Below are 20,223 nucleotides of genomic sequence, written 5' to 3'. Positions count from 1 at the left end.
TAGCACGATTGTCATCTGTAAAAGAGAAAATTTTAGATGAAAGTCTTCATGCGAAAAACTGATTATTCTCATTAAAATTCAATCTAAATGAGGTAAAGCCGAACTGTAGTCCTTTTTACATGCGGGAAGCCTCTGGTACTGCCTATGGGGGTATATCCATCAAACCAATCTCAGGTTTATCTAAGCTGTTACAGCTAGTGGTGCGCCGGACTCGTCTAGCCGTGTCCACGGTCTTGACGACCAACCATTTATTCTGGTTGGAAAGGCCATTTAGTGTTCAGCTGCTAAAGCCACCACACGTTCTTCCGCGTGTAAGGAACGCTCAGTGTTTCCCTAACTATGATGATGCCACGTGGACTGGGCATCTTAAGCTTAAGAGAAGCGTAATGCGGTACTGCATTAAAATGAGCGAAGGCTGTTCTTCCGAGTAGTGCTTGATAGCCGCTTCGGAATGGAGCGATGTCGAAGGTTAAATTTTCACTTCGGAAGTTATCAGGAGAACCGAATACAACCTCTAGTACTAGAGAGCCCGTGCAGCGGGCCTCTGGGCCTGGTATTACTCCTTTAGAGGTAGTATTGCTTTGGCTAATTCTCATTGGGTCTATCCCCATTTTGCGGACTGTGTCCTAATATATCAGATTAAGACTACTGCCGCCGTCCATGAGGACTCGGGTGAGATGGTATCCGTTGATTATTGGGTCTAGCACCAAGGCAGCCAATCCTCCGTGCCGGATACTAGTCGGGTGATCCCTGCGATCAAAAGTGATCGGGCAGGCCGACCAAGGGTTGAACTTAGGGGTGACGGGCTCTACAGCGCATATGTCTCGGAGTGCGTGTTTGCTCCTCCTTTTTGTTACGTGAATCATGCTCACTGTTTTGACCTCTGGTGGGAATTTTTTCTGTCCCCCAGTGTTTTGCTGGCGAGGCTCATCCTCGTCTTCACTTGGTGTCTCCCTCCCCTTGTGTTTGGCGTTTAGCTTGCCGGCCTGCTTGAAGACCCAGCATTCTCTGTGGGTGTGATTTGCAGGTTTATCGGAGGTGCCGTGAATCTGACATAATTTGTCTAGAATCTTGTTTAGGCTGGACGGTCCATCTCTGTTGCCTTTGAAAGGCTTTTTCTGTTGACCGGGTCGAGAGCCCCTAAATCCGGCGTTTACCGCCGTGTTGTTTGGGCTGTCTTCGTTATTTCGACGCTTGCTTTTACTGCGTCGTGGTTTTCCATTGCCATCCCTGACTTCAGATGTGCCTGGGTCGCTGGTGCTACTACGGGCCAGCCAGCTATCTTCGCCCGCGCAAAAGTGGGTCATGAGGCTTGTTAGGGCTGCCATTGTCCTCGGTTTTTCTTGGCCGAGGTGTCTGGCGAGCCATTCGTCTCGGACGCTGTGTTTGAAAGCTGCTAAGGCTTCGGCGTCCGGGCAGTCGACGATTTGGTTCTTCTTAGTGAGAAATCTGTTCCAAAGCTTTCGGGCTGACTCTCTGGGCTGTTGAATTATATGACTTAAATCGTCTGCATCTGGAGGATGGACATAGGTCCCTTGAAAGTTAGCCCTAAAAGCATCCTCAAGCTCCTTCCAACTTCCAATTGAATTTTCGGGGAGGCTCTTCAGCCAGTGCCGAGCTGGTCCTTTCAGCTTGAGGGGCAAGTATTTGATGGCGTAGAGATCGTCTCCGCGAGCCATATGGATATGGAGGATGAAGTCCTCAATCCAGACCCCAGGGTCTGTCATTCCGTCATACGCCTCTATGTTCACGGGTTTGAGTCCCTCTAGAAATTCGTGATCCAGCACCTCATCGGTGAAACATAGGGGGTGCGCGGCACCCCTATATTTGGATGTGTCATGGCATTCTGATGGTTGTAGTGTTCAGTTTTGATTATGCGCTGGAACGCGCTTCCTAGATCCGTAGATGGATCTGGTCACGCCGGCTTTTTGATGCAAGTCCTCGCGTGAATCGTGTGCTGATTTATGTGCGGCCTCGTTAGCCGCCCTATCGTGGCTACGAGGTGGTCGATCCGACCGGTCGGCCGTTTTATTTTTCGGCTCTGTAGGCTCTAAGGCCTCATCATCGAATTCAGGCAACAGCTTGCGCTTTGGATAGCTCTTTGTGTGGCGACTGCCACCGTACTTTTCTTCAGTGTCGAGCACTTTGTTCCATCTACTGTTGAGCGTATACTGCGCGGCCTTAAGCCTTTGCTTCTGCTTCTTCAGACTCCTCGCGGTGGCAATAAGCCTTCTATGGAGGTTCTCTTGTTCCAAGTGCCTTTCCGGGATGATGTGTGCATTGCCGTCCAGACTGTTTTCCTCTCCGGAGAGAGGTTGATGAGCTTTATCCTCGGCGTCGCCGTGATCGGACAGCGGCTCGGTACTATGTTCGCCGTCCGCTGGTTCATCCTGCTCTGTCGCTGGGTCCGTGTGGTCGACCGGGGTATTATTTTTTCTTGCGTTGTTATCGCTGTTTTTGCCGAGGCGGGATTTGGAGCGGCGCCTACGCCGTCGCTTTGGTTGCTTCTCGAGGGAACTATCCTTCGCTGCGTCCTTCCTTTCCTCGTCATTGTTTTCTTGGGTGTATCCGCCATATATATATCGTGTGATGAAGTGGCTGTCCAACACCCTGTGGGCGGTGGTTCCTGTTCTTCTCCTGCATCGTCGTCCATACCGTCGATGTCTTCGGAGTCGACATCGAGCATGTCGGTTAAATCTTCGACAGTGGCTATTAAGTGGGTGGTGGGTGGGGAACGAATTTCTTCGTCGTCCGCTTCCCGTTCGGGCCGGACATAGTTCAGCCAAGGGCCTCTTGACAAGGAGAGAGACCTTAATGAATTTAGCACATCGCCAAAAGGCGAGTGCTGAAAGATATCCACGGAGGTAAACTCCATGATCGGCCCCCAATCAGATTCGATAGGCATGGACGCAGGCGGTTCGGGGCCTGTGGCCGGGGACGAATCCGGGGATCCGGCAACACAGGTCTCATAGGAGGTGAAGTCAGTATTCGGCTCTATGGCCACTGAGTGTGTGGCCTCCGAGGCGGGGTCCATCCACCCGTCCTCGGACGGCGCAATCGACTCCGGATCTAGGGCCGGAGTAGCCATAGGTGTGATCTCCCGAACACCGTCCGACGACAGAGCTAAGTCGTGCTCGTCGTGACTGTGCGGCGCACCTGACATGGGCTCGAACCGTCAAAGATCAAGTCTCCGCGGATGTCGGCAGTGTAGTTTAAATTTCCAAACCTGACCTGACGGCCAGGGGCATAGCTCTCGATCTGCTCCAGATGGCCAAGCGAGTTGGCCCGCAGTACGAGGCCGCCGAATACGAAGATCTGTCCGGGGATGAAAACCTCACCCTGGATCGCATCGTTAGCGATGATTGAAGGGGCCATCGAGCCTTTATCGCGACGGCACAGTGGAACTCTCAATGAAAGCACAAATGTCGGTGTCAAAACCGGCGGATCTCGGGTACGGGGTCCCGAACTGTGCGTCTAAGGCGGATGGTAACAGGAGGCGGGGGACACGATGTTTACCCAGGTTCGGGCCCTCTCGATGGAGGTAATACCCTACTTCCTGCTTGATTGATCTTGATGATATGAGTATTACAAGAGTTGATCTACCACGAGATCATAGAGGCTAAACCCTAGAAGCTAGCCTATGGTATGATTGTTGTTCTTGTCCTACGGACTAAACCCTCTGGTTTATATAGACACCGGAGGGGGCTAGGGTTACATAGAGTCGGTTACAAGGGAGGAGATCTACATATCCGTATTGCCAAGCTTGCCTTCCACGCCAAGGAGTGTCCCATCCGGACACGGGACGAAGTCTTCAATCTTGTATCTTCATAGTCCAACAGTCCGGCCCAAGGATATAGTCCGGCTGTCTGAGGACCCCCTAATCCAGGACTCCCTCAGGTCCCGATCTAGTAGCCTTGGCACAATTGTAACATGAGGTACGATGTTTACCCAGGTGATGCCCTCTCGAGGAGGTAATACCCTACGTCATGTTTTGATTATATTGATGTGATGGGGTACAAAGTACAGGTGATCTACCACGAGATTGTACGTAAATGTGTTCGTCCCTCTACAACCCTGGCACCTCGGTTTATATTAGGCACCGGAGGTCCCTACGGTTACACATAAGTTGGTAGTATCTAGGGGCAAACATGTGGGGGACTATCTCTAAGTCTTGGAGTATACACCAAGTCCTGGGATCATTCTCTTTGGTGTTATTAGACCAGACGAACGAGGCCCGCCAGTTGATGAGCTTAGGGGGGCCCTCGGCCCAACCCAAGGGACTGGTAACCGATATGCCGAGCACCCCCTATTCCAGGACCCCGTCAACGACCGAGTACAGTAGTAACAATGCCCCTCGGCTAGGTGCCTGGTTCCTCCGTTGACGACGTTCCACTGATGGAATTTTTTAATTTTAGGTTTAGATCTTGGACACACTCTTACAGCCTCCCCCCTTTATCCATCAAATATGCAACAACTTGCCAAAACAAGGAGATTTGCACATCTTTGCTATTGTTAGTGATTAGTAAGAAAAATTGAAGTGATATACTGGGAAACTTCTTATGAATATAAAGATTAAATTTAGGAAATGATGAGTGTAAAATAAACTCGTCATGAAGTAGTGTACAAGCCAACTCCCATACTCATTTGATGCTTCTCCTAACATAAGAGTAAGTTCCGCTCTGATGCAACCAAACTTATTTTAAAATCATCCACATCAGAGGGTTACAGGTAAGGGCGTACATCGTACTACGAGTTTCATACGTGTATCTTGAGCCTGTCACTAGTAATTTCGTGAGTTGTCTTAGGCCGCCGCAACCTCGACAATTCAGATGTAAGAGATTCATTGTTTTCGATGGTGCCCCTTGGTAGCCCACTGATTTCGTTGCTGAGATGGAAGTCACATAGCCTTTAATCTGTCTCTTAGTCTTGCATGTGTCCTTTCATTTATTCTTCTCTTCCACCGCTATCGCCATCGTTGCATTAACATCAATGAAAAACTTGCCCGCAACATTCCACGTTCTCCCTTCATCTCCCTCATCCACGTTATCAGACTCCTCCATCTCCAACACGAATCTCTTCTTTGAAGAGTTCTCACTGTTAGCATCTGACTCTTGGAGTCTCGAGATATAATCGGGATAGAAGTTGTGTCATCAAATTTCTTTCCACTCCCATCGGTTTCCTCCGCAGGTCCAACCCCCAATCATGATATGATACTCCACCCCTTACATGACGTTCGTATATCCTATCCCCTATGCCGCCTCCTGACACCTCGCCACGTCCTCTTCTCTTATATACCACATGGCCATGCCAAGTATCCCTATTGGCACGTGGCAAATCGCAACACTTGAGCACTGCCTTGTTTGGTCGCTGGTATCGCACTTGCAGTGGGTGTGGCCCATACGGCCGCAGTCACTGCAAAATTTGGTCAACTTCTCATACATCATAAGGTCGAACTCCGTTTCGTTTACCTAATAATTCTTACATACTTCTTTAGGGGTTCATCGACATCCAACCATGCTCTAGCTCTCATGAAATTCCACACACCTTCGAGTCGAGTCTCAACCTTCACCATTTTGCCGGTCTTGCTGACGAGATTTGTTACCACCGACTCAAACATGTATCGACACGACATACTGCAAATTTGTGCCCATACAACCAAGCTATTAAATTCAATTGGTTCAAGTGGCGATAGATCGTCGCAGGGCTAAATCACGACTCTAGGTTGCTTGACAACCAAAGCCCTTCCTCCTTATTCATTACCCAACCACCTTGTTAGAAGCATTGGACCATGAATATACACTCCTACACAGCCATGATCTTGATCTCTTTTGTCATGAGACTCCACACAATGCACATGCTTGCGATGAAGCCCCACACGCGGTCCCTCCGGCGACACCAATGTCGCACGCTTAAGCAACATATCGTCAAAGGAAAACGTTTGGGGCCGGGGCACCGACGGAAACATTGGGCCGGTCTCCCTCTTCCTCGCGTCTCCTTCACAGGGCGCGCGCCGCTCTCTTCTTCTGCCCCTTCCTCCCCACCCCTTCCCCATCCCTTCCCCTCTTCCCGAGCTGCGACTGGGCCATCGCGACCTCCATCGCCGGCAGCCAGGCTCCCCTCGCCGACTGCCATGGCTGCCTGCCGCCATGTCCAGATCCATCCCCTACCTCAAGCCTTCACGCGGGCGCATCCCCTCCCCCTTCCCCCTCCCCCCAGCTGCGACTGGGCGACCACTACCTCCATCGCCGGCCGCCCGGATCCTCCCGTGTATACAAGTGTTGCAACCGTCACCTAGAAAAGCTTCAACAGCCGTTGAAAAAAGCTTCAACCATAGACATAGGAAGCTTCAATGGCACTGCACAACAAGGGGAAGCTGCAACCGTTGTTGGATTTTGCTACTACCGGCAAAGCTTTTTGCTACATCCATCAGGCAGAGCTGCGACCTCGCGAGGACGACAATAATTTTTTTTGCTGCAACCGTAGCAGGATTTTGCTACTACCGTTGGAGGTTTTTGCTACATCCATGTTTTTTTGCTGCACCCTCAGCAGGATTTTGCTACTACCGTTGGAGTTTTTTGATACATTCATGTTTTCTTGCTGCAACCGCAGCAGGATTTTGCTACTACCGTTGGAGTTTTTTGATACATCCATATAAGGCGGAGCTGCGACCTCGCGAAGGCGGCGACGGCGTTTTTGCTGCACCCGTAGTTTGATTTTGCTACTACCGGTGAATTTTTTTTGCTACATCCATTCAAATGACGTTGATTGACTCGCGGCCGGCGTCGACGTATTTTCCTACAGCGAGCATCAATGGCGGGGGCGGCGGAGCTACAACCGTCGCCGTCAAGAGCTGCACCCGCAGGTGGAGCTGTTGCATGGGTCAAGGCGACAACGAGGCCGGGAGGGTGGGGGACCGGCGACGAGAACGGCCGGCGAGGGCGGGGTCCGGACGGCGGCGAGGAAGACCGACGAGGGTGGGGACTGACGACGGGGACGACCACCGGAGGGGACAGGAGGCGCGGTGCCATGCTCCCCGAGCGGGAGATGCGGATCCAGGCCGACTGTCCAAGGAAGAAGAAGTTGGGGGCGGTCTGTTTTTTTTTTTTTGCCTGGATCCAACGGCTGCGTGGCTCATATCCAATGGCCTGGGCTGGACCGGCCGAAACGCTCGGCCGGTGCGCCGGCGCCTATAAGCGCCCATCGTCAAACTATTTTTCGCCGAGAGGAAAGAAAACCCTAGACACCGCCAAGAAGGGAAAGCAAAAAACAAACCCTCTCCCAAGGCAGAGCGTATTTTGACAGCAAACACGGCAGCGGCTCGCGCCGTACACGTGAGAATCAAGCTAGCCGGGCATCGTGTTCCGATTCTTTCGCCCTAAATGACTTTCCCACTCTCCTTCCTCCACGCGCGTGCCCGCCGCAGCGCAGCCCGTCCCGAACCGCCCCGTCCGTCCGGACAGCAAACGGAACGGACGGCCCCAAACGCGCCCGGCCGACGCGAAACACCGACGCCGCCGTGTCCGCGGAGTAAATTCTACGCGTCCCGGCCAGGCCGGACCCGGACCGGAACCCGTCAGCCTGCGACTCCCTCCCGAATCCGCCTTCCCCAGTCAGCCCCGCCCGAAGCCACCCCTCCTCCTTCCTCCCGTCCGCCCACCTATAAACGGCGCCTCCCTCCTCCCCCACACATCCCGCACCCACCATTGAGAGAAGCAGCAGCACGAGCAGCACATGTCACAGAGGGCCAGCGTCCCACACTCCTCCTGCATAGCCTTCGCCCTCCATTCCCACCTCCTCGTGTCCTCTGAGATGTGCCCCAGCTCCTACTGGGAATAGAATAGCCACCCCCGCCCAAATCCCACACCTTTTTCGTTTTTGATTTCCTCTCTTCTTTAGATTTTGTTTCTAGATCTTTGGGGGCCTCCAATTCGTCCGTCCGCGAGGGGGAAGCGAGGGGAAGATGGGCGTCAAGGGGTTCGTCGAGGGCGGCATCGCCTCCATCGTCGCCGGCTGCTCCACCCACCCGCTCGACCTCATCAAGGTCCGGATGCAGCTGCAGGGGGAGTCCTCCGCGGCCGCGGCCCAGCCCGCGCTCCGCCCGGCGCTCGCCTTCCAGGCCGGGGCGCACACCGTGACGCTCCCGCACGCGCCCACGCCGGTGCCCAAGCCCGGCCCGATTGGCATCTGCACGCAGATCCTGCGCGCCGAGGGCGCCGCCGGGCTCTTCTCCGGGATCTCGGCCACCATGCTGCGCCAGACGCTCTACTCCACCACGCGGATGGGGCTCTACGACATCCTCAAGAAGCGCTGGACCCAGGAGAACGCCGGCGTGCTGCCGCTGCACCGCAAGATCGCCGCCGGCCTCATCGCCGGCGGCGTCGGCGCGGCCGTCGGCAACCCGGCCGACCTGGCCATGGTGCGGATGCAGGCCGACGGCCGCCTCCCGCTGGCCGACCGCAGGAACTACCGCAGCGTGGGCGACGCCATCGCCCGGATGACGCGCGACGAGGGCGTGCGCAGCCTCTGGCGCGGCTCCGCGCTCACGGTCAACCGCGCCATGATTGTCACCGCGTCGCAGCTGGCCACCTACGACCAGGCCAAGGAGGCCATCCTGGCCCGCCGCGGCCCGGCCGCCGACGGGCTGGGCACGCACGTGGCCGCCAGCTTCGCCGCGGGCATCGTGGCCGCCGCCGCGTCCAACCCCGTGGACGTGGTCAAGACCAGGGTGATGAACATGAAGGTGGCGCCCGGCGCGCCCCCTCCGTACGCCGGGGCCCTGGACTGCGCGCTCAAGACGGTGCGGTCGGAGGGCGTGATGGCGCTCTACAAGGGGTTCATCCCCACGGTGTCGCGCCAGGGGCCCTTCACCGTGGTGCTCTTCGTCACCCTGGAGCAGGTGCGCAAGGTCTTCAAGGACGTCGAGTTCTAATGCAGTGCAGACCACCGCACGGCGCGGCGCCATGGATCCATGATGATGACGACAAGAAGCTGCCCATTGATGCCGCTGCTGCTAAGAATAACTAGTAGTACCGCTGGAGGGATTTCTCCAGTTCCTGCCTCTCATTTTATTCGGATGAATTTGATCGATTTTGAATGAAATTCTCATTTTTAAATCTTCGGCTATGAATGTCAACTTTGAGAATCTTCCGCTAGGAATTGGCAGCATTGACAATGTACCAATTACTGAATAGACTATTACTGGCATGCTTTCAATTATAAGTATACTAATTTGAGAATTCTGAAACGGTAGTATAGTATAAGCAACAGGGATGTGCTGGCAGTGCAAGCTGGAGGATTGTTTAGCAGTAAGTAAGATGTGCTGACGACTTTGCCCCTCGACTTATTACAAAATAGAGTACTCCACTGCTGTAATACGTACAAGGGGAGATCTCTTCCTCTCTCGATCAGCTTTAACAAGGATATTCTTGATAGTTCCTCCACGGCTCCTTTATCCAAAAAAAAAGTCCTCCACGGCCCAGCGGAATATACCGTCACGACAAGCATACGCCTCAGCAGTAACAATGCCGGCAGGAACATATTCATGCCAAGTAGGCACGGCAGCCACGAGAACGCCATTATCACCCCGAATGGTGCCCGCCTCAGTTCCAACCTCACAAACGATGCGTGATGGCCGGTACCAGCAGCACATCACAGGATCCCGTATCCGAATTTTCAGCGAAAAGAAGCATCAATCAGCAATGCGTCTCCCGGGCTGCAAAGCTACGCATGTTACCGGACCTAATTTCACGATCCCGATAGCCCAATAATGATGACCTAATTTCCACATCAGCACATAAATCGACATGTACCGGCCCAAGATGGACGAATTGTTCTTTGCAAAATCGACAGTGAGTAGCACACGATGTGATGCCGGTGCAAATGTTAAATCGGGGGTGTCAAGAGGAGGCAACCACCAAAAGCCGGCCATCATGGTGGCGGTAAGTGCAGTTAAGGTTGACAGTGCCATGCCGACTTGGTTGCGGGCGTTTCCACGGCCGCGAAACGGTCCGGCGATCGACCACCAGTCCCGCACTTTTAAGCAACCATCAGCAATCACCATCAGGGCTTTCTAGTCGGCAAATGAACAACGAGCTCCGTCAGCTCCAGCAGAGTCCGTCCGGCACTACTGGAGCACTTATGATTTTTATACAAAACCTAACTATCAGGATCATCATCCCCTATTCTTTAGGGAAATGGTTGTCACTCGTGGCACAGTGCTTAGAGCAACTCCTTTAGTCCGCCCGCGTCTATTTGGCTCGGCGCGGACAAAAGTGGTAGTCCAACACGTCGATTCAATGTCCGTTTTTCGTCCGCGGGTGACCCATTCCAGGCCCAATTTTGAGCTGGATTTGCGTCGGCGCGGACACGAGACGGACACGTGCGCGCCTACTCCTCTCCCCGGGCCCGCCGGTCGGTGGCAGCCACCAACATTCCCCCCAATTTCCCTCAAAAACGCTCCCGCCCGCGCGCGCCCCCGCCCCTCAACCAGCCATGGAGGACGCCATCGACCTCGACCTCGACGCCGCTGCCGGCCTCGCCTCCCTCGCCTCGTCCGGCGCCGTCGCCCCCTCGGGAAAGGCAAGCCTCGTGCCCCGCGCAAGACCGCCGCCGCGACCAAGCCGAAGAAGGCCCTGACGCCCGAACAGCGGGCAAGGGAGTCGGCCAAAAGGAAGGGCCGGAGGCACGCCGCAGACGCGAGGGATGAGGCCGCCGCGCAGGCCGCCGCCGTCGCCGCCGCGCAACAGGAGTTCACCAACGCCCGCGTCGCCGCGGCAACGAGGGAGGCGCTCTACATGCTCGGTGTAAACCCTAGCCAGCACAGCGTCCTCCAAGCCGCCGTCGCCGCGGCCAGTACCGGCTCGTCGGCGTTTCCTCGGATGGTGCTGCCCGACTCACCCCGCGCGTCGGCTTGCAACCCGGTCCCCGGCTTCCACGTCTACCCGCAGGCCTGCCGCCTCTCCGGGGAGTGCTCACGCAACGTGAGCGTGGTCGCGCCTTCCACGCCCGCGCACGCGCCCATCGACCTCAACGCCACCCCGGTGGTCGGTGGCTCGTCGTCCGGCGGCACGAGGAAACGCACGCGACAGACGCCGGCCGGCGGGCTCCCGGACGCCCGTAACCTGTTCGAGGAAATGTCGTCCGCCGTCGACGAGGACTACATGCAAAACCTCATCTTCGAGGGTGGTGCGCCGGGCGCTGGCTATGATCCCGACGAGACATAAAGCCAGGACGGCCGCGGGGCGTTCACGCCGGCCGCTGGCTATGATCCCGATCAGGCGGCCTTCATGCGTGATCAGGTCGGCATCGACCTGGACGGCTTCCCCCTCGACCACGAGTTCCCGGAGGACTATGGGCTAGAGGAAGAGGACGAGTGCGACATCGAAGTGGAGCCTTTGTTCGAGGACGAGCTCGCGAACCAAACCGCCGGTCCTAAGCTGAAGCGCAAGAGCAAGCGCACGAAGACGTACACAGCTGCCGAGGACAAGCTTATTTGTGAGTGTTGGCGAGACATTAGACAAGACCCAAAGACGGGCGCCGAGCAAAAATTGAATACGGACATGAAATGGATCGGCGCGTTGGGCGCATTGCCGACCCAAATGCATAACTGGGCGGACGCCGGGCAGGCAGCCGACCCAAACGGACAAAAAACGGACAAATGCGCCGTCTGTTTGGGTCGCCCCATTGGAGTTGCTCTTACGTCCGCTTGCCTTTTTTTTTCTCTTTTGCGAAGAAAAATCGCAAAAGGAAAAACAAACATATCCTGCCAGTGCAGTGCACACGAAGACACGCTAAGAATGCAGCGAATGACGCTGAAGCATGTGCCATGGATTTGGACGCAAGGGAAATCTTTGCCTTTGGTGGTGCCATCCTCTGTCCGGACATGTAACAAGAAACGGAGTTTGTCGGTGAACTCGTGCTGGTGGGTGCTAGGAAAGAATGGACGAAAAGCAAAGCGAAAGAGCACACGGATGAAGAGCTCACGCCGGCGAACAGATTTATGGTAGTGTTTTCTGATTGGCAGCACCTTTTGATCAATATATACCGGGGGAGAACCATCAACACTGCTTGGAACTAAGAGCATCTACAGCCGGACTTGGCAGATCACGGCCTGCGCTCGCCGGCCCCTCCTATGGACTGCCACAGATCCACATACCTCGAATGCGGAGTCCCAAATCCATGCAATTCATACACCTCGACCATACGATTCAAATTGTCCGAATTCAACAGTTTAAAACAAAGCAAAGGAAATCATAGTTCAACAATCCGGATATGCCAAGATGAAATTAATGTCCGAGCGCGACGGATGCCTTGCTTGTTGTCCGGATCACTCGCCGGACGCCATCCATGCCGCCTGCTCTAAGGCCATCCTTGCGTCCTGCTCTGCCTGCATCCGGGCTGCATGCTCCGCCTGCATCCTTGCAGCATGCTCCCGTGCATATGTCATTTTGCGTGAAACTATCTTGGTATCATCTCGTGTGTTATAAGTTACTCCCGTGCATATCTTACATACTTGTCTTGCATATTGGTTCAAGCATCAAGCATAGTGGTAAACGAGCAAGCTTGTAAACAAAAAAAGGGCACAAAAGCTTATAAGCAATAACATTGAGCCCCTTACCAAAATCTTCTTGGTACCATACATAATATTGTGTTAGAATATTGGTATCATACATACTTGCAATATCATACTTGGGATATAGAAAGACGACACGTTTGTTCTTCTAGGTTGGTGCACAAGTGTGTATCTAGCCCATTAGAGCAATCGATTAGCGTCTCTCTTGCATTTGTGCAACGTGAGCTTTGGTCGTGGAGAATCATAGTTGCTCATTCCTTGGTTGCACAAACCCCATCTATCTATCCGTACGTGTGTTCCATGATCACCAACTAGCTATTGATCTATTCGCGTCACATTCAAATTTGTGAATCTTTTTCAACATTTTCAATATCTTGAATAAGTATCGCATGATTTTGTGCCACCTATCCTCACCGAGCCACTCTATAAGCTTTATTTTGTAGGTGGGGTGACAAGATCCGGTACCAATTTCACTATCTTCATGTTCCACATTGAGTGATACAAGTTACATTCTCAACTTTGTGAAGAGGTAACTTTCGTATTGTCTTCTTATTTTCCACTTACACTTGCTCGAGTCTTGTGATGGATAGGCAAGGTACTTATCTCCAGACTTTGATGACCAAGAAGGAGCGAACGACTCTGTCATCAAGATACATCACTTCGGCCATCAACATGCTATGAACGATGCAAATGATGCCTTGAACGAGCACATCGCCCGACTTGCCAACGACATCCGCCAATCTGGCGCTCACCAGGATTATCTTGACACCAAGATGGCTACGCAAAGAATGAACTTTGAATAATAATGGCACCCGCAAGGTCATCTTTATCTTCGTCATCATCAAGAAGAAGACACTCAAGTAGCTATTCTTTGGAGCTTCCATCCGACACAAGTACACTACAAAATCATTCTCATCTTTGAGACGACCGTCAAGATCATCAAGCTTCAATGCCTATCCATCACAATGGATTGCAAGACCACATCCTCGAGCATGAACGACATCATTGTGAAGAGCAAGATGCGTTCGAACAACAAGTGCGTCAAGATGAAGAACAACAACAACGACAAGGCGAATATGGTCGATAAATTGATGAACAAGACGTCGTCCATCATAAAGAAGAGCACCGTGTGGATCAAGCAAGTGAAGAGCACTGAGCACTCTGTGAAGCTCAGTACAACCTTCAAGAGCGCAATTTAAAGGCAAGAGAAGAGTGACAATATGAAGAACGTCGAGCAAGGAATGCCATGAATTGAGGCGCATAACTAATCCACCCCGTCGTCCTCATCAAGAAAATATTGAGGAGCATGAAGATATTCAATATCCTCAGTGTCATGAGAAACATCTAACATCACAACAATCAAGCTAATGAAGAGCGCTTCAGCAAGCTTAAGTTTACAATGCCACAATTCTCCGGGGAAATTTATCCTACAGAATACCTTTCATGGGCACTAAAATGGACAAGATCTCTTGCCTTCACAACCATGATGAAGCAAAGAAGATCGCAGTGGCCTCTCTTGAGTTTGATGAGTACGTCATCATTCGTTGGGAGAAATTCATTGCAAGAACAAGAGAACAAGGAGAACCTCCTATCACCACTTGGGATGAAATGAAGGAAGTCACGAGGGCAAGATTTGTGCCTACACATTAGACTTGAGACCTCTTCAAGAAGATCCAAATTCTTAAATAAGGCACAAAATCCATGGAAGAATACCATAAGGAGATGTATATTTCCGTGATAAGAGCCAATGTCAAAAACCCGGGGAGCAAACAATGACAAGATTCTTGAATGGACTCATTCACCCAATAAAGAAGATTGTCGACTTACAACCATACTTCAACCTCCTCAAGTTAGTGCACCAAGCAACCAAAGCGGAGTGCCAAGTACAAAGATGACATCAAGTACTCCAAGTACTCTCATACACATCAATTCCCTTTTGGCTCCAATTCTCAAGCATCTCCAAGTGCGATGCCATATATCCAAGCTACACACTAGTGGTGGTACTTCAAGTTCCAAGCCACCGCCGACACCATCAAGTCGTCTTCTAACATACCCCAACGCCAAAAAAAGTCAAAGATAATGCTTCACCTCCAAAGGGCATGGCCACAATATATTTGAGAGTCCAACAAGAAGGACCATGATCCTCAATGCGGAGCAAAGAAGAAATGGAAGCTTTGGAGAACATGTCCATGCATCGTCAAGTGAATGAAGTTGAAGATGCTCGATTCTATTGAAAAAGTAATTTGAGCGCACTCTTGTTGTCTCAAATATTTTGACACTTCAATGACTACAAGACAAAGACCAACGATGCCACATCTTCCATACCGAGGGAGTCCTAGACTAGGGGGTCCTGGGGCATCCGGGCTATGTGATATGGGCCGGATTGATGGGCCGTGAAGATACAAGATCGAGGACCTTCCCCCGTGTCTGGATGGGACTCTCCTTTGCGTGGATGGAAAGTTGGACGTCCGGATGTGTAGTTTCCTTCTTCTGTAAACCGACCTTGTACAGCCCTAGCCCCTTCCGGTGTCTATATAAACCGGAGGGTTTAGTCTGTAGGGCGATCATAATCATACAGGCTAGACATCTAGGGTTTAGCCATTACGATCTCGAGGTAGATCAACTCTTGTAACTCCAATACTCATCAAAGTCAATCAAGCAGGAAGTAGGGTATTACCTCCGTTAAGAGGGCCGGAACCTGGGTAAACATCATGTCCCCCGCCTCCTGTTACCTTCGATCCTTAGACGCACAGTTCCTCTGTGCTATCGATAGAAGGATCGATGGCTTGCCTTGTCGTCGACGACAAGATCACCTCTGGAAGGGCCCTAGTTCCTAGGCAGATCCTCCAGATCGGCAATTTCACCATAGGCGCCCGCCCGTCCATTAAGCCCAGGGCGGTCCCCCGGATTGCCAAAAATCATCTCCGCATCAACCCCAAAAGCGTCGATAAGATGGATCCGGCAGATATCTCGTCTTTAAATGAATTGCTAGATCGCATCGCCGCCCTGGGGTCGCAGCGCATTATGATTTGATTGGGCTTAAACCTGATCAGAGGGAAATCAGGACCCCACCGGTCACCCACCTGGTGACTGTCGTGGAAGAGCAAGTCAAGGATACTGCTCCTCATACACTCAAAACAAGCTATGTTCGGATCTCCGAGCCCCACGAGCCGGACACTCATCCTCGAGAAGAGATCATCTGTCCTCCGAGCATGGAATCAGGCGTCGAACCTAAGAACCCCCAGGATACTCCGGATCCTGGGCCAACGACCTTAGAAAATTTTCAAAATCCAGATTCCGCGGCGGGTCAGGGCTTCGGATTTAAGCCCACCCGCCCACCACAATCAATACTCTCCAAGCAATTCCGGTCCCCCGGACATATGTGACTTAATGTACATACAACAACAACCTCAGGAAACAGTCCATCACTTTGCAGTATCAGTCTTTTGCGACTACACTTTGATCTTGTTTTTAACAAGTAGGAATCTAGCCGCATACTACACTTTGCAGATTTGGCACACATAGTACAGAAGTACTGCACAATGGAAAGCGCTTGGAAAGCCCAGACAGCTCTGTGGGAACCACCGGCCGAGCAAAAAGGATGCACCCTTACGGGGCACCTGATCATTACTTCACGGAAAGGAAAATTAAGCACTTACCGGGACACATAACTGTCCTTGATGAATGGCTCGACAAGCCCTGTCAGATACACGCGATGCCAAATTCCGAACCAACTCATAGCCTTCAAGCATGTTGGATACTCCGGCAGGTGGCTAAAAGTGGTGAGGCTATCCTCACCAACACTACCCCGGCGAGGTAATCCCCCGAGGATAACGACCTCAATGTGTTTACGGTCTTCAAGACCTTTTCTTCAAACAATCGGCGCAAAAGGGCGCTCCGCGACCTTGCCGAAGTCAATCATGTAGCCGCAATACACCCTTGGAACGATATGGCGATAGCCTTCAATGCCAATGACGAGCCAAGGGCCCGATCAGTCCGAGAACCAGCCGCTTTGGTTCTAAACCCAATTGTAGATGGCTTTCGCCTCACTAAAGTGCTCATGGACGGCGGCAGCGGACTGAACCTCATCTATGAGGACACGCTCGATAAAATGCAAATAGACAAGAGCCGCATAGAGCAAAGCAGTACAACCTTTCGAGGTATCATTCCCAGCCGATAAGCACGGTGTTCGGTAAAAATAAAACTTGATGTGGTATTCGGCACGCCTGAGAACTATAGGTCTGAAGAATTAATCTTCCAGGTGGCACCTTTCAACAGCGGATATCATGCCCTGTTAGGGCGATATGCATTCACACGCTTTCAAGCCATACCTCATTACGGGTACATGAGGCTCAAAATGCCCGGGCCCAATGGTGTTATCACTATCGCCAGTGATCCGGACATAGCACTCCGCGCCGAAAACAGAACCGCATCCCTGGCCCTTGAGGCACTGTCCGAAGCCCTGGCGGCCGAGGAGCTCACTACTCTGCGTTCCACAGTGGATAGAGACGATGTAATTCTTGATAAAAGGCCTAAATCCACTTCTTTCAAGCCAGCAAACGAGATAGTCAAATTTCAAGTTCACCCGATGTGCCAATGTCCTGTCCGTCGAGACATTTGATAGCCTCCAAGTGCCATACGATCAGCTGCAGCCTACCAAACCCTTCTCAGGAGTGACCGATGACTCTACCACCCCGATAGGGCAGGTCCATCTCCCTGTCACCTTCGGCCAGCGCGACAACTACCGCACCGAGCTCATCGACTTCGACGTCGCCCACATCCGTCTGTCGTACAATGCCATCCTTGGGTATCCAGCATTAGCCAAGTTCATGGCAGTGACCCACCACGGCTACAACGTCCTCAAGATACCAGGAAGCGGCGGAATCATCACAGTCCCCTGCGAAGAAAGAGATGCGGTGTGCTCCCTGGAGCGTGCCTTCCAAGCCGCGACAATCGAAGACCCCGACAGCGAGGGCACCCTGTACCTTCCTGAGGCCATCCCTAAGAAGAAGAAGCAACTACTCCGCACAGGGCCTCAGGAGAGCGGCGTCTCCAGCAGCGCCGCCTGAGGATCAGTGCCCACGCCTGGGGCGCCTCGCTCCCTCGCATAGGAAGGCGTGACCGGCGCCCTTCTCGGGCAAGGTTCAGGGGCTCTCTTCTAGAGGGCCTCAGACCTAGCCAACATCATGAGGGAGGCGCTCGGGCACCACGTGGAGGCGTGCTTTGCTGCATGTTTCCCTTAAGAGGGCATTGGGTGAGGAGTGCCTGGTGCTCAGGAGTTCATCATCAAGGCCACCCAGGAGTTTCCAGAAGGAAGGACCATGCGCGGCGACCGCCGCCCACCACCTGGCGCAGCTCCCCATCCTGGCAAGGACGATGGGCTGCGCGTCTGCATCGACATTCTAGGGCTCAACAGGGCCGCATCTCGGGAGCGCTTCTGGCCTTCGCGCGTTGGGCGGTGCGAGGGTCCACCTCACAGCTACGTCTGCATGCCATTTGGCTTGCCGAGCGTGGCGGCCGCCTTCCAGCGCCACCTGCAGAGTGTCCTGTCTGCTTAGGAAGCCAGGCATCACGCAGTCCGGGCAGAGATGGCGATGGTCCTCGAAGGCCCGCCCGGGCCCCTAGAGCCTCCCGAGGCTCAGGGTCCCGGAGGCTCATGAGGAGCGACTCCTTCATCACGCGCCTTCGGCTACCTCAACCCACCTTCGACAACGGTACCAGGTGAAAATTTCCAAGTTTACTCAGCTGGGAGCACCCTTCGGGCTGCACGATTCCCAGGTCGCACGGGCCTGTCCCTGCGGCATGTATCCTTTTGCATCTTTAGCTTACTCTGTCGGGGGCGCCCCTCGGGCTGCATCATCCCCAGGCCGCTCGGGTCCGTCCTGGTGGCATGTATCGTTCTTGCATCTATTTGAGCCAGCTTGTTCCCTCGCATGAGTTACCTATGATTACCACCTGCCTGCCTGACACTTCGATGCCATGAGCGTTGCACGCCCTAGCAAGCCCACCCACGACCACCTCATGATGAAGGACTGGCACGGCGTCCGTGCTCGGGTCCGTCCCTGCAGCGTCGCCAAACCCAAGAGGCTGAGCTCTAGCTCGCAGGCCCGCTCCCGTGTACGTCACCTCCCGTGGCCCTTGGTGCCTTGTTCTCGCATGAGCTAATCATGGATGGGCGGGCTAGGGCGCGCGATCTGGTGCCTCACCACCGCGGGAGCCGCGGGCTGGTCATCTTTCTTCAGTGTTCTTTGCATGAGAAGACTAGGCACGACGTCTGTGCTCGGGTCCGTCCCTGCAGCGTCAATAGACCCAACGACTGAGCTTTGTCTAGCGGGCCGGCCCCACTCACGTCACCTCCTAGGGTCTTTCGTGTCTGGCCTTCTCATGTGATCGACTCAGGAGATTCGCCCGGGGCAGGTTGCCTAACCATCTTGCAGGACCGTTGTAGCCATCAGGAATCAAGACTAGGCGCAACCCGCCTTGAGGTAGGGCCTCGTGAGTCCCGCGCTGGCTCACGGGTGCCGAGACACACCTCGTCCAGCCCTGCCGTGCAAGCCACGTGTCAGGGCGGGGCTGTACTCGCCCCGTGGGCTCCACTCAGAGGGAGCCCTCACCCACGCACCAGTGGAAGCACCATGCTCTGCGCTGGCAGTCGACACGGTCGAGGAGCGGCTATGCCCGTGCATGTGCGGAAGCACTACGCTCCGCGCTGGTGATAAACAACTGAGGGCGCCCCATGGCCGTACCAACCTCAGGGAGCCACTCGGCTCAGTGTCCAGCCTCACCGCAACACTTTCCCTTCGGGAGAGCCGCGCGAGGGGGCTGGGCACAGGGGCTGCGCTTGGGTCACGCCCAAGCGTACGCCGCCCTGCCAGGTCCCTCAGACCTGGCCGTCACGCGCCCTCCCGAGCGGAGCCAAGGTATGAAGGTTGTTTGGGCGTCAAGGGGGACTCTTGAGCATCACGACTCAGGAGCCTAAGTGGCCACGTAGCCCCTCACCCCTTGGTCTCGTCCTGGTGATCCGAATGACCCAACGACGGCTGAGGTATGCGCGGGGTCGGGCCCCGCCGACATAGAACACTAGGCCTACTCCCGCATCTCCTTTTCGTAAGCTGTTTGTTCGTCAAGGGGGACTCCTGAGCATTGTGACTCACGAGCCTAACTGGCCACATAGCCCCTCACCCCTTGGTCTCGTCCTGGCGATCTGGACGATCCAACGGCGGCTGAGGTACGCGCGGGGTCGGGCCCTGCCAACGTAGAACACCAAGCAAACGAGAAGGAAATCGCGGAATCTCAAACAAATATTACAGGACATACTATTCTTCAAATACCAAACACAAGTTTAAACGCCTCCATGAGGCATGGTGCATGTTGCAGAGGCAAAGCAGGAAAAGGAGTCGCCAGCATGCCATGTCGTCATCCCTGGACGCCGCCGTCGCTTGCAAGGGGTGCCCCTTTGTAATGCCCCGAGACCGACGCTCCTGACGCCTCCCATGTTTTTCGTTGTCGCCGTGTGATTTATTTATTTGTTGCATTCATCATTGCATCATCCGCATGTTTTCTTAAAACATGTAGTTGCTCGTAGTTGCCGCGTTCCCTTTGCCTTCGTTGACGTTCCGTGACCAACCAGATTTTGTTTCCCTCTTGCCTAG

General features: G+C 53.8%; 1 protein-coding gene across 1 annotated transcript; it reads left to right on the top strand.

The window, feature by feature from the left end:
- Positions 1-7,671: 7,671 nt before the first annotated feature.
- On the top strand, positions 7,672-9,219 carry LOC123122180 (mitochondrial uncoupling protein 5). The gene has a single exon (XM_044542324.1). It carries the CDS (start codon positions 7,961-7,963, stop codon positions 8,927-8,929), a length of 969 nt encoding a protein of 322 aa, XP_044398259.1. The 5' UTR covers positions 7,672-7,960; the 3' UTR covers positions 8,930-9,219.
- Positions 9,220-20,223: the final 11,004 nt, after the last annotated feature.

Source organism: Triticum aestivum, chromosome 5D (assembly GCF_018294505.1).
Source record: "Triticum aestivum cultivar Chinese Spring chromosome 5D, IWGSC CS RefSeq v2.1, whole genome shotgun sequence".
NCBI classification, from domain to species: Eukaryota; Viridiplantae; Streptophyta; class Magnoliopsida; order Poales; family Poaceae; genus Triticum; species Triticum aestivum.
This window is presented reverse-complemented; position numbering and strand designations above follow the sequence as displayed.

Excerpts from the sequence above, each read along its gene's own strand:
- LOC123122180 (XM_044542324.1), top strand. The coding sequence starts at position 7,961 with ATGGGCGTCAAGGGGTTCGTCGAGGGCGGCATCGCCTCCATCGTCGCC.